The 15,379-nt window shown below is 34.1% G+C and overlaps 1 protein-coding gene, 1 long non-coding RNA gene and 1 other non-coding gene across 6 annotated transcripts; all 3 read right to left on the reverse strand.

Annotated features, from left to right (window-relative positions):
• Positions 1–86: 86 nt before the first annotated feature.
• Positions 87–10,179, reverse strand: LOC104215491 (uncharacterized). Of its 4 annotated transcripts, XR_708213.2 has the most exons (7): positions 9,982–10,177; positions 8,578–8,787; positions 8,023–8,268; positions 1,689–1,779; positions 1,469–1,604; positions 601–826; positions 87–458 (listed from the first exon to the last, which is right to left on the reverse strand). It is a non-coding gene; the product is annotated as an uncharacterized lncRNA (long non-coding RNA). The 4 variants fall into 4 exon arrangements; XR_708212.2 differs by having other exon boundaries at positions 87–826; positions 1,728–1,779; positions 9,982–10,179; XR_708211.2 differs by having other exon boundaries at positions 87–826; positions 8,578–8,770; positions 9,982–10,178.
• Positions 8,119–8,219, reverse strand: LOC138884502 (U6 spliceosomal RNA). Its single transcript, XR_011404683.1, has one exon. It is a non-coding gene; the product is annotated as a U6 spliceosomal RNA (small nuclear RNA).
• Positions 10,180–11,344: 1,165 nt separating the features above from the next.
• LOC138883598 (uncharacterized) lies at positions 11,345–12,600 on the reverse strand. Its single transcript, XM_070164292.1, has 2 exons — positions 12,426–12,600; positions 11,345–11,637 (listed from the first exon to the last, which is right to left on the reverse strand). Exons 1-2 carry the CDS (start codon positions 12,598–12,600, stop codon positions 11,345–11,347), a joined length of 468 nt encoding a protein of 155 aa, XP_070020393.1.
• Between the last annotated feature and the right edge of the window lie 2,779 nt (positions 12,601–15,379).

The raw sequence follows: 15,379 nt of genomic DNA on the forward strand, positions 1-15,379 counted from the left end.
CATGTAAATGTCTCGTGAAATTAACCCCAAGAGCTGACATGCTGCAACGTATTATCCTGAGGTCCTACAACATGTTGCAGCGGATAAAGCAATGGCTTGTATTCAATAATTATGATGAATACTAGTACTAGTTTGTTTTGTACCGTCTTAGAGACTATTAAGTATCATTCTACCTAATTACCACAAATTCGAATATCCCCTACAAGTTCATTGACTCAATAGAAGTTCATATAAGAAGTTTATTTCAAAAAAATAATCTAAGACAGTAACATTAAAATGAGTTTGCTCCATAAAGATATAGTAGTTCCTTCACCTTTTCATACTGTTATCATCTTACAAATTACCAACCCATGCACGATTATAATTCTATCTTCCACAAAGCAATCCATACGTATACTCGTTCTTCTAAGTCCTGCCCCTACTTTGCATGCGGCGCGGAGGGTTTGTGCAGTCCTCACCTGGACATGCATGCCAGAGTCAGTATGTTTTACAGCACAAGACTTGATGGTACAGCGGGGTTGGTCCAAAGTGACTTTCATGTCAAAGATGCAATATAGACATGTCAAAAGCATCAGAGATACAAGAAGCTTTAGGCAGTACCGGTTGCTCAGAGCTCAAGAAAATGGCAACCAAAGAACCAGAAGCCCCCCAGATCGGTTGCAGTTAAAGTCTCCTGCAGCCAATGTAGGCTCTCTGAGACCCACATTTGACTTCACTTGTAGTCCATTGAGCATGGAAGCAACATCCTCTCAGTACTCACATATCCAGGTTTACCCGAGCATATGGACAACCTCCAATACCTGATACAAAGGTACCCACTGTGACTCTGCCAAGACAAACACAATCGGGAAATTGACAATTAATAATTTGTACATCATTAAAGTTTAAAAGCATATATAAGCATATACTCCTCATTGAAAGATTGTCTTACATGTTTGAATATGACCTAACATGGAATAACAAGATGTTAACTCATATATGACAATAAAAATGCAAATGTTCGAGGATAAAATATCATTGGAAGATTATTTTGCAAAAGCTCTCCAGAAGCACTCCATAAGCAACAAATTGTTGATTATGCTAGGACACACAAAAGTCACCTTCTCAAAACTAGTAGTTAAACAACGGGCCACACTGTATTATCTTTACTTTAGGCAGCAACAGAAACAAGCAATTTTATGAGTTCTTAATTCACTTCATTAGGTAAAATTGTCATCTCGTTTTTCAGTCCATCTGTTGAACATCTATTCTTATTCGGGAATCAGGGTTAAACCCACAAATTGCATAACTATTTGTATGCTTCCGCATTACTAGGATAAGTAATTTGTGGAAATTCAAGGAACTTAAATGGCAAGAATTTCAGAAAAACTATGCTCCCGTACAACTTAGATCAGCAATTCGATAGATAAAAAAAGTCGAGCAACCTAAATACTCCAATATTGACAAACATTAACAAACAGCAGGTTACCTTGTTTTAACATCCTCTACATGCCGTAGGTGCTATAATAACAATTAAGAATACAAAAGAACACTTCTTGTTCGAACCACCCTAGGAGCTTGATTAAAGACCCTCCTTTTTAATCTTTGCCATAGGAATGCTCTCCCTACAATGCCCTCGATGTAAGGAAATATGTCATTATTAGCAGACGGGGAGGGGGGGGGAGTTATTTAGATGACACGATGGCTACCGGAAGAGAAAGAAACTTGAGAAAAAGCTAACTGAACACCTTGCGCAGCAGCTCACAACATATACTCCCCAACACGCTCGACTTCGAATAACTGCAAATTAGAGTGGTAGGTTCTTCATTGCAGAGAAATAAATCACAGAGGAATTTAACAACGAATTAGACATGAATTCCTCAATATTCAAATAATAGCAGGATGCAGAAAAGACATTGCACAAAAGTGGATCACATACCATGTAGCCATGCCTATTTGCTAATTATTTTATGAAAAAACATTCTCGTAACGAAAATTTAATCTCACACTTAGTCCACTAAAACAATGTATGATACACGTATCACAATCCCATCGACATTACCCTCATTAACAGGCCCCTCGCTGCACCCATAAGAACCTTAAAAGGGCTTTCTTGCCACAATTCTAGTTTATGTAGGAAAAATATTTCAAGCAGCCAAATAGATGACTGAGTTCATCCCCAACAAGATTATCTGGTTTATTTAGCTATGAAGGACGAAGTAGTAGAACAAAGAAATTAGATTGAAGGTAGAAAAATGTTCGCCATTCAAACAATTTATTTGAATGACAGGTCAAAAAAAATTCCAGAAATAAAGAAGCATCAAGAATTTTCTCAGTGAAATGTTCATGATTAGTGTGTATGACCTACGATCACTTTTATAATTTGTGTGTTTCTTAATCATTACATTCCCTGCCTATTTCATATGTAACCCAATTTAGATGCATATCCCGCAAATGATTCACTAGTTTTTGGGTCGTCAACATGTTCAGGTCGTAAATTGTGAAAACAAGTATCAAGAGCGATACATTCAAAACAATATAACTATATAGGAAAGAAAGAACAAAATTCCAGGAGAAGCTTTATTGCTGGAACTCTGTGGTTCCTTTCTGTACTCTAACCGTCAGAATTGATCTTTGCAGTATACTGAATCATCTTCCTAGGTGTGGACACTAATTTGCTCTTCAAATTAGACTGTAACTACTTATTTTGGGATGAGATAAGATTTTATTTATACGTTGATATTACAAAGATTGCACTTAAAATCTGAGTAATTACAACATTGAGATTGGTAATAAACTTGTTGAGTCTCTACCAAGAAAGTTTCTTGATGACCTTAAAAGAGTCCAGCATTGCAATTCATGCACCACTATGATGAACTGAAAACTAAACAAAGAATGAGCTTTCAACTTTTCCTCAATATTTATTTTACCTTCAAGCCTAAGAAAAAGAAAAGGCCATGGAATTGAATATGCCTCTAGTGCTCATATTCATGAATATTTCAGATGGGACATGAGTGAACTTCAGAAAAGCAGCAATATCAGATGCAAAATTCAACTAGGGCATAATAATATGCTTATTACCGTCAGCTGAATTTGGGGAAACAGGAAAGTAAAGCGATGAAATAAACTCCGAATAGATTAAGAATCTTGAATAATCTCGTGAGAGAGCACTGCCAACGACGACTGACAAAAAAAAAAATTGGGACCAGAATATCACTGCCGCGTTGAGGCGAAAAAAATTTGGCACTCTGATGTTGAGCTTTCGCCATATAAACTCTGCAAAACTACAGGTCTTGGACGGTGTGGGACTATCTACTGCATATATAGAATATGCCCAAATCACAATAGCATCGAAAGTTGTGTGCTAATCTTTGGAACTTGCCATTTTAAGTGATTAAATGTTTCTGACGATGGAGTACTCTACCCTTCAACTTCTAACTTTGTGCCTTGAAATAATTTTTGTGGATCCAAATTGCGGTATAACCTAATAAGCCCTCGATCGCACATTCATAGAGTTGTCGACCAGAGCGCTAACAGCGCACAATAGTGGAGTCATTTTCTTCAGAATGACAACAAAATGGTATATCCCAGAAATTAGGATCACCATCAATAAACATTAGTGATTCAACAGGCCTTTTACCTCAATAGTTGCGTCATTTTCTTCAGAATGAAAGGAATGACACTGCTTTGGCATTTGCATATCCATGTAGAATATAATAAATGTTTCCTTGGAGCAAACAAACACATCAACCAGAATTAGCGTGATGGCAAGTCCAAGCATTTAACAACCATAGAATGTCATTATTAAAACTATTTCTCAAAAGAGCTTCCATAACATCTTTAGTTCCCACTTTTTTACAGGAAGCCTCAATATCTTACTTCTGTCCAATTAATATTAGAGCTTCACTATTTAAAGATAACTGGTTACAGTTAACAAGCTTCAGAGCGGTTCCAAGTCTCACGTGTCGACAGTTCCTCATCTAATGTTGAAATAACTCAAGAACAGGACAACACCCTTGATCCATTAGAAATAACTTTTTACACCACAGTTCTCCATACTCCTTTTGTTCCTCCGAAATTTTTGTACTTTTATTACGTAAACTAAACTCAAAACCAAAGTACCTCTTGAACTTGCTCTGCACTGGGCTATCCACCAATATAAAATCAAAGGAGGCAAAATAGCTACTTCCAGAAAGTTGTTTGGCCGCTTGCATCTGCGATACATTTTATGGCACTACTTGTTTTATATTCCCTGGAGCAAGCATCAATATTTGAGATATCTGCAGTTTTATCTTTCTAAGACCTTTATCGAAGACCTTTTGCTCCTTATTTTCCATGATTTCAACGCCAGGAAATTGAGATCTAGAGTAGCCTTGCATTTTCTGTCATTCTTGTATACTCCTTGCTGAGTAATAGGTTTAAATGCTTCTATCACCTTGGAAGTAAACTGCAAGGAACCAAATTTATTGATTGTTGTATTTTGATCCGACAGTGTTTAGCATCATTCCCCTTTTTCTTAAGAATAGGCTCAATTGCCTTGTCCTGTATCCTAGCTTGTTCTACAGCATGACTTAATGTAGAAGGTCGAAACAATTTTACGGACAGCTTAATTTCCTCCCTAAGCCCTCTTATAAAACTAGATAAGAAATAAGCTTCATTCAAAGCAAGATTTCTAACCACCATTTGAGCTCTCAGTGCTTTAAATTCCTCTAAATAATCCTCAACTCTTCACTTCTCAGTCAATTTATTAAAATTCCAAAAACATAGACATTTGAAGTCTCAACCCTTAAAATTTGACCGTTGCAATACAGGCACACTATATGCTAAAATGAAAACTAAAGAAAGTACGATCACTCAATTTGGCTCAACATTTATTTACATTCAAAGAGAAGAAACACAAAAGACCACGCAGGATATACTGTAAGTGCTCATATTTATAAATGTAGACCACGCAGGATATACTGCAAGTGCTCATCTATATACTATATTAAAAGCACGAAGGCCCTTAGCGAAATGTCGTTCGCCTTTTTTACCCTTTAAAAATAGAGTTTACATTGGATAAAATAGTAATTTAATTATTTTCCTAATATGTAGGAATAGTCATTTAATCATTTTCCTAATATTTAGGACTACAAAATCAACTAGGTTTTATATATATTACATCCATCCTTATTAGGAATACGTAGAAAGCCTTAATATTTAATTAGAACTTCAAAAACATTAATATTTTACTTTATATAAATTTTTACACTTAAATAATATATGAATGGTAAGAAAAGGAAAGAATTAAAAAGACTAACGAAAGAGGACGTAACCACTTCGTGGTATTTAGAAGTTTGCCCCTTTGGACGGCGCTAGCATAATAGCATTACAACCAAGAATTAAATCAAAAAAAGAGGACGTACGACATTCTTGGAAGATAACGGAGTAAACTTTTTTTGTATTTTGATTTAGGTGAAATTTTTTTATATATTAAAATACTTTAAAATATACAAGTCTATTGCATTAATAATATATTCTACATTGTATCTTTAACTTTCAAAAGTTTTAAATTAACTATTATAATTATTTGGAATGTTGAGCACGAATCAATAATAAACTCAGAAATTATCAGTTATTCTAAGAAGATAATTTATGAGATCAACTAAATTTTTAAAATGATAAGAAATTAAGTTGAATATAAATGGGTTTCTTGACTACAGAAATAATTATTTTCTAAAAGTGCATTCAAATTTTATACTTTATTTTTGGTATATAGTAGGCAAAATAATCATTTAATTATTAGCATAATATTTAGGAATAGTAATTTAATTATTTCTCCTAATAAATAGGAATATGAAATCATCTCAATTTTGTATATTCATGAAACCTGCCTTATTTGAAAAAATAAAGATGTAAAAACCGAGTAGGAACGTATAGCTGAATGATATACTTGGAAAACAATCTTTGGTCATTAGTTTCTTAGAGGTAATTTAATTCCCTTTATTTATGTTGTTTTTCTTATTTTTTTTTTTTTTTGATAAGGTGATAAGGTAATTTCTTATTTCTTTCTAGACTATCATACATCCTATGTTTTTAAGCATAATTAACTTATGAAATTCTTATAGATGAATAGATTGTATTAAAAGAGTAAGTTAGCAAATTGATCAAACTTTTCCCATTAACTTCTAAGAACAAAATTAACTATCACGAGTTTAATATAAAAGACAACAGAAGACTAAATTAATAATTGCAGAACTTTGATAGTTTTACAATTTTTCCTTTTGTAAGTTTAAAGGGTGTTTCGTATTCATTTATTCGCAATACAGTGTTGATGTTCTTTTAATTAAGACGGTCTTTAGAAAAATTTATAACATTTTATTTTTCTGTTGATATGTTTCCTTTGATATAGAGTGTTGATCGTTAAACTTTACATATGGGGTTTAACATTTAAAGCTTGTTCCTACAAGAAGTCACACGGAGTGGACAATTTTAGCATTGGGACTAAGTTATAGTAGAAATAGAGTTCTTAATTGAAGAACACAAAGATGAACAATTGCAGTATTATCAGTCTACAAAATAATAACATATACTAGGATTAAATGAAAAGGAACAACAAAAAAATTCTATAGCTGTTGAGTTTCTCTGACCATAAGGGTCTCTTTGGGGGTTTTTAATATTAGTTTTACATAATTATATTTTTAGTATACTTTTTTAACAATACCAAAATCAACATATTGTAATGCATTCTCCAAGTAGTACACTAAAAAGAACAATATCGAGTTAAAGTATGTTCATTATTTTTAAAAGGACAGAATTCCAGTCATATTGTAGAATAAATAATACTCTTATTCTACTCTTTTATTTTTTAAAAATAATGCCACTTCAAATGCGAGAGTCAAACTTTTTAATCTTAGGTTAGGTTAATTTTAAAACAGAGAATAAACATTAAGTATTTGATTGGCATTTTGTGACCTTCCTCGTGTAAAAGATATTGTTCAATATTCTTGGAATTCGGAATCGTAGTATCTAACCAATATTTTGGATTATTTTTTTTGGTATGTAGAAGTCCTAAAATAATCATGCTTTCCTCTTATTTCTAACTCTCCATTGATACTTCCTTTTTAGGTTCTTGATTGGTTAATGTCTTCATCAACCTAACTATTTGTTGGTAAGTTTCCTACCGAAAATAGAATTCTAAAACTAAATCAGTATAGAATAAGAAGTTGAACACTTCTATTAAAATATCACGATTTCATATTCTTTATTAAAAACTATTTAACATGGATTATTAATTTAAACGTGTGGTGCTATAGGAAAAAGATACTTATTATCCTTGCGAGTTGAACTCCTCCCTAAAGTCGTTTATGACTTAAAATGTTTCTTTTAAAATTACAAAATTGTATAACAAAAGTACTTAAAAACTTTTATGGAATAAGATAAGAAAAAATGACTGACAGTAGTACTTTATTTTTTTAAAGAATAAATGTGCACTTTATTGATATAGGTTAAATTATTACTGTTAATATATGTGGTCAAGTTGTAAAATTTTAGTAAGAATAGTACTTAAAGTTTTGATGGAATGAAAAAGAAAAAGAAGGATAACATTAAGTTTTCATTCTTTTTAATATCAATGTGCATGTTATTTGTTGTAGATAGGCAAACAAGAGTTTTGATCTTGACGACCGAAGCAACAAAAAGTAACATATATCAAGAACCTCATTTTATCCGGTGTGAATAACATTATTCAGAAGATATATTGAACCAACCACTATATTGTATCAATATTTATAGTATATAATAACGATCATTGAACTAAATGAATATAACATTGTGCTTATTTTGATGTCAACTGCTATTAATTAACTTTTATTGCTTGACGTGGTATACACGTGCAACGCACGTACACTAAAACTAGTATTTATAAATGTCTCATGAGTGATTTTTACAAAAACATTAATATCAGAATAAAAATTACACTAGGGCATAATAAGCTTATCCCCGTCAACTAATTTGGGACAGAAGATAAAAAGGGACAAGGAAAACTTCAAATAGTTTACGAACCTCAAGAAATCTCGGGAGAGAGCATCGCCGCGGCCGACCGGAAAAACTTCTTTGGCATCGGAGTATAGCCGATATCACCGCTGGCGAGATGGTAAAAACAATTCGGACCATTTCTCGATTTGTGCGTGCCATCCTTGCACAGGGCATGCTAATCTTCTCTGTATCGTTCCAATTTTATAGGATGTCCCCGAAGGAACGAACTCCCATGTTGAGCTAGGGTTTTTATTGTGCCGTAAAGCTCCTTCTCTGTTCGATGAGGGAGAAAGAACGTACAAGTGTAAAATACCATTTTGAGTCCTAAAGTTAAGGAACTGAATACTTCCATCCTATTTTAAGAACATTTATTTCAAAATCACCCCTTATGTATTTATTCACTTGATAACGTTCCCTCTGCACTTCTGAAGATGTCAAAATTACCCTCTTTTTCCTACTATTCTTTAACCCAAGATGTTGAACAACACAAGACGATGCTATGGTACAGTAACAGTTGGTCCAGAGGGACTTTCATGTCAAAATTGAAATGTAGTGTAGACATGCCAAAGGCATTAGAGATACCTTAAGATTCAGGCAGTACCAGTTGCTCACAGCTCAAGGGAAACCACAGAACCAGAAGGCTGACCGAAAAAGGTTTGCAAATAAAGTAAAAAGTCTCCAGCCAATGCAAGCTTTCTGAGATCAACATTTTTCTTCACTCCTAGTCCAATAAGCATTGAAGCAACATCCTCAGTAGTCACGCTTCCAGAGGCACCTGAGCATATGGACAACCTCCAGATTCAGAGGAATCCACTGTCAATTGCTAAGAAAAACAATCGACAAATATATTGTACCATATCATTTAAGTCTTAAAGCAAACATATTGCATAAATTCCACATTAACAATTCAATTAAGTGTTTTGCAAAACCTGAGTTTGAAATAAAAAGTTATCTACTCCGATTCACCTCACGTGGTAAACAGATAATTTAAGAATTAGGAGAATCACAGTTAAACCACCACTCTTTCAGATCAAATCATTAAGGAAGGAAGTTAGGGGATTGCGAGGCGAAGGTAAATAGAACCTAATCCAATTTGTTTGACTCGGAAATAACATATGCCATATGATATTAGACATTCTGATGTTATCACAGATACAACAGAACAAAAAACGCAAGATGTTCAAGGATAAAATCATCCTAAAAATGCTTTCTAGGAGAACTCGATAAACAACAAAATGTTGATTACGCTATTCGGACACACAAAAGTCACGTATCTGAGGTGTACCAATTTTCGTCATACAAAACTAGCAGCTTAGACCACAAGGCTGCATCACCGAGACGAGCAATTTATCACTTAGTTTTTTTTTTTAATTTTTAAGTTCAGAATTCACTTAAAGTAGGTAAAATTGTCTTCTCATTTTGCAGTCCATCTGTTGAACCAACTGCCACTATCTTCTGGGAATCAGGGATAGATCCCACAAACTGCATATTCATTTATAAGCTGCCACAATACTAGGAGAAACACTTCTTTTGTAACTTAAATCGCGAGGACTTGAGAAAAGAATCATATCTCTACCTTTCGTACAACTTAATTGAAAAGAATCATTCCTTCGATTGAAGTCCCTTTTTTTCATTTTTGCCATAGGAAGGCTTCTCGCTGCAAGGAAATACTTCACTGTGGTAAACCATGTACTCATGCCTATTTGTTAATTCTGTAATGATGTAATATATCTTTGACTAATTATCATAGGTTATAAAAAAGACACCAAAACAATGTATGATGCAGTATCAGAATCCCATCGACAATCCCCTCATTAACAATCCTTAACTGCCTATGGAGTGGGAATATACCTTATCTGCTCATATTCCTAAATGCTACAGATTTCACGAGTGAATTTCACAAAAATTAAACAGTAATAAGCCTATCGCCATTTGGGGAAACATGAAATTAAACAGAATGATACTAAATCCGAACAGTTTACGGACCTTAAGAAACCTCGTAAGAGCGCATCACCGCCGGAGACGACCGGCAAAAATAACTGAGGAAAAAATTTGAGCCGGAGAATCGCAGCCGGCGAGGCCAAAAAAATTTGGACCATTTCTCGATTTGTGAGCTTCCGCCATATTAAGCCTGACGATATTCAGTTGTGGTCGCTGTGGGACTATCTCGTTGGAATAGAACCAGAAAAGGGTCTTGTGTTTACTCGTTTAGTTGAGCCCTTTTCTAAAAGCCCATAACGAAATGGGCTGCTTGTGGGCTATACTATACTAGAATAATCTTTTCTCATGGCATTTTGGAGAAAAAATGACTTTTTTTGAGTCATGAAAATAGATTTATTGATACTAACTCTATTTATTATAAAAGTCGAGACACATTTTTCAAGTATGACGTAATTTCTTATGTGATTTTTATCAAATTTATATTCTTTTGACCCAGGTTTGTTCGAATCCTCTAGTATTCATATGAAGTATTATGATTAATCTATCGACAGTAACTCAAAGTTTTTGTTCTGCATCCACAACTTCCTTTGTGTTGTAGAACCAATTCTTTATCTTTCACGCCAAAATTAAATAAAAATATCAGTTTAATCATATGTCATAATTTAGCTCTCTTTTTTTGTGTCATGATTTAGTTGCTATAATTCTGCCTTGTTAGGACTCCTCGCAACAACGAACAATAACGATATTCTTAAAATGAGGTGAGAATATATATGGTTTAATTAATTCCGGTTAAATGATAATATTTCATGTAAAAAGAGTGTGACCCTTATTCCTCAAAGAGTTTAAAGAACTTTTTATTTATCAAATAACTACAAATCTAATAGCCGAATCCCAACCAAACTCAGTTCGTTAAAAACTTCTCCATGTTTTCTCAAATATTTAAAATCCCAGGGCATATCTCAAATGAAAAGAAGACCTAAATTTCTTCATGTTTTCTAATCATGTTGTCACGATCCAGAGGTGGATCTAGGATTCCGGAAGAATGAGTGCACCATTGCTTTTAAGATAAATATTAAGTTTGCTGACATAAATTTTTACAGTACGATAACTTAGGAAGCAAAAAATAATTAGTTTCATTATCACAAAAAAGAAAACATCATCAATTTACAATTGTATTCGACGAGTTTTCATACTTTGAAAACGATATATAATAGCATCATCTACTTATAGTTGCAAATACTTTACGCTCTATATTGCAAATTAAATAACCATTCAAAAATTCTTCACTAATGCTATTACGTAGATCATTTTTAATGAGCTTCATTGAGGAGAATGTTTTTTTCACGATTGCAGTAGCAACAGGTAGAATCAAAGTAAGCTTCACAAGTAAATAAACATGACACCAAGTTTAATCTAATTTTGTCTTTGCCATCACTATAGCAAGATCCTTAATTCCCTTCAAGTTGACAAACTTGTTATCACACATTCGAGCATAGACTAAGAAATTATCAAGCTGAAAACTGAGATCTCGAAGCTTGTTGTCATCAAACTCACTTGGATAATAGTTGGTCAACTTCATTATTCTGTCTTTGTCAAAATTAGCAAATGAATCAACCGGATTCAAGCAAGCCATACCAAGGAGTACGTCACTAGTCACTACATCAAAGCGTTTATTTAGCTCATGAAGTTGCAAATCAATAACTGCATAAAATATTTCCACATTTTGGAAATCATAATATCATATTATGATTCCCAAAATATTTTTGTCACACTACTTACGCTTCGATCTTGGATAGTTTTCATCCATTTTGGGAATCATAATATCATGTTTACCACAAAATGAGTAAACCTTAATCATCAAAGACTCCAATTCACTTTCTCTCATCGTTTGTAATCTTGTCTTTGCAAGGTCAAGCAAGCTCATAGCATTGACGATGTCTTGATCATTTTTTATTTTTTTTATAAAGCTTTGTTCAATTCATTTGTAAGAAGCAACATCTTGAACATCAAGTGCAACAAAAATACAAATTCAAATTCATGAATATTTTCCAAAAGATTTTTTGCTGCAAATCTCTCAAGAGAATGAGAACTATTATGTTGCATATCTTTAAACACATTAATAATCGAAGAAAATATAATCATGAAATTTTCCAAAGTCTTAAAATGGGATCACCAACGAGTATTACCTGGTCGTTGGAGTTCACATTCTTGATTCAATCCTTGCCCAGTAAATATTTCTCCATATTTAATTAATTCTTCCAGCTACTCTACTTGGTGTTGTCGAAGTAATTCCCTGCATTTAAAAGATACTCCAATAGTATTCAATGCATTAGTGACAACATCAAAAAAATTATTCACATCCGGGTAATTTTTTGAAAGAGTTACAAGTGTCAATTGCAATTGATGGGCAAAACAATGTACACGATATGCAGATGGCGCGTCTTTTAAAATCAAAGACTTCAGGCCATTTATTCTTCCTTGCATATTACCAGCACTGTCATAATCTTGTCCATGTAGCTTGGATAAACTTAATGAGTGAACCAAAATCAAATCATTAATTGCTTTCTGTAATGATAGTGCAGATATATCATTCACGTGGACAATACCCAAAAAGCGCTCTATCACCTCCCCACTTTTGTTAGCATATCGTATAACTAGGGCCATTTGCTTTTTATGTGAGATGTCCTTTGATTCATCAACTAACTAATATCCTAAAGAAATCACCATCCAAGTCTTTGATGATAGCTTTAATTGTTTCTTTAGCACAAACATCCACAATATCCTTTTGAATTGCAGGACAAATCATCATATCATTTTTTGGAGTTGTATGTAATATTACCTTTTCCACATCCGAATGCTTATCCCATGAAATTCCAAAAGTTCAAGAAAAAGACCTTTATATTCAGAATATCCACTCTCATCATGACCACGAAATGACAATCCATTTCTTAAGAGAAATTTCACCACATCAACCGAGACATTTAAGCGAATTCGATGATCACTTTTTGCTTTGTCACTTTACTTGTGAAAAGAAGATTGGATTGATTGTTCTTGATTTATCAAATCTTGCATCCTGTTGAAACATTTGTAATGGATACTATTTACTTCACCAGCATGCATTCTAAGTCTTTCCATACCCTTGTTCCAACCCTTAAATCCATCTTTTGTAAATTCATCCCTCGCATTACCACGACTTTCAAGTTCATTCTTAAATAAATAATAACACGAACAAAATGTAGCATCAGCTTTTATGCTATATTCCAATCATTGAGAATATGAACCCTTAAACCTATCCGGATTAAATTGATGCATTTTGTTCCCAAACTTAATTTTAGGGAAAGCATGACCACTCGGTTGACAAGGCCCTTGCTAAATATAGCGTCTCCTGACACGACCTAACACTACTAGAAATCCGATAATTAGCGACCCAAAAAAGAGACCAACGTTGGTCGGTTTAGGCAAATTACCGACCAAAACTCGTCCAAACATGCTTGATCGCTATTTTGGTTACCTACCAAGGTTGGTCGTTTTAATATACCGACCAAGGTTGGTCGCTAAGTACCGACCAACGTTGGTCGCAAAGGTAAAAAGACCAACTGTGCAATTTAAAGGATATACCGACCAACTTTGATCGGTAACAATATTTTAATAATTTAATTTTACCGACCAAAGTTGGTCGATATATTTAAATTACGTTATGTTATTAATTATTAATATTTAAAAATTAGCGACCAAAGTTGGTCGGTAAAGTAAAATATATATTTTTAAAAAAAATTAAAATTTAACCATACCGACCAAAGTTGGTCGGTAAAGTTGAAATCTGGGTAATCCTTGTTCAATAACCGACCAACTTTAGTTGGTAAATTTTAATTTTTAATTTTTTTAAAATTAAGTGACCAAGGTTGGTCGCGAATCAGTAGAATTATTTTTTAATTAGGAACTTCTGGGTTTTAATTTTGGCAGAAAATGCCTGTTTTGGCAGCTACACCACTTGCCAGCATACCAAAATCCCTAAACAACAACACAATTCAATAAATACATTAAAACTAACAAATTAAAGTTCAATAGAACTAAAAAATCTAAAACCAAGTTCAAAATTATTACAACTAGTTCAAAACCGGTTCTAGTTGTCTAGTTCAAAGTATATAAAAGTCAAGGAGTGTTTTTACAACATCATCATCATCATCGTCTGATGAACTTTCATCTAAAAGACGATGTCGAGAAGGTTCTTGTGGAGGACGGGAAGAACGATCACGGGGAGGACGGGAGGAACGATCACGGGGAGGACGGGAGGAATGATCACGGGGAGGACGGAAGGAACACTCACGTTCAAGTCGAGCCTCTAGCGATGACTCACGAGACCGGGGCAAACAAAAAAGCTCCAGTAGATAGGAGAGTTCTGATCTGAGCTTGCATGCCAAGGAACTGAGCATCTATAACCCTTTCTCTTTCCTTGGCCGCTTTTAGCTCGGATGTGAGTTTTGTCACAGTCTCCCATATAGCGGAGAGGCTCTCCTCATCAAGTTGCTCGCCTTGCGAGGAAGTCCCTATTCCTTGTATTCCACACTTATAGTGATGGAATTTCTTAGTAGGAAGCTCGTATACCTTCCCCCATTTTGGACCGCCAGCAGACTCCATCTATATTCTTTCAGAATCCTCGTCCGAAGGTTAGGTTGGCTCGCCCAATTCACCAGCTGGCTGAGTGCTGATGAATTCCTTCACGTTAGTTTGGTAGCAACCTTATATGAAAATTTAAATTGAATTAGTATTTCAAAATTTATATAAAAGTAAATTAAAATACTTAAAGAAAAGTGAAAGCTTACATATACAGTCGAGGCCCGGTACTCGATCCACCTTTCTTGATCCGTCTCTTTCTTCTTCTTTACAATATGCGTCTCCTTTAATAGCTCATCATGGTTCATTGGACGCCCCAACTTCTTTTCCTGAAAACAAATTAATTTAGTTAATAAACAGAATAGATATAGTTTGAAAATTAAAATAATTTAAGCAATTACATATCAATCTTCTTTTTATTATCCCTAGGCTGATCGTACCTCCAGTGTGCAAGGAGCCTCTCTTCTAAGATGCGCGAACTTTCTTTCCTTTTTTGCTCTTCTCTAAGAACTTTGCGGTAAGCCATTGCCTTTGCAAATCATCCCATAAATTTTGAAGTAACCAGTCAGGCTTCTTGTTCTTCTTTATAGCTTCGGAGAAAGTATGCAACAATCGCTTGCGAGCTTTGTGATGGAAATTTGCAGCCACTTCTGCGCTATAGCGGTGTTCCCATACACACTTGATCTATATTTCAAAAGTTAAATATTATATGAAAATATCATAAATATAAATTATTAAACTGCTTAAAAGAACATTTATACCTTAAATTGATTGAAAATTTGCTCCTTCAGCGAGAATGGGGAATCAGTCCAAGTTGCATAAGGGTCAT

This window comes from Nicotiana sylvestris, chromosome 12, assembly GCF_000393655.2.
Source record: "Nicotiana sylvestris chromosome 12, ASM39365v2, whole genome shotgun sequence".
Lineage (NCBI taxonomy): Eukaryota > Viridiplantae > Streptophyta > Magnoliopsida > Solanales > Solanaceae > Nicotiana > Nicotiana sylvestris.

Coding starts and splice junctions, on each gene's coding strand:
- LOC138883598 (XM_070164292.1), bottom strand. CDS start 12,600: ATGGCCCTAGTTATACGATATGCTAACAAAAGTGGGGAGGTGATAGAG. Junction 11,638..12,425: donor ACAAGATTATGACAGTGCTG/GTAATATGCAAG, acceptor TATTTTATGCAG/TTATTGATTTGCAACTTCAT.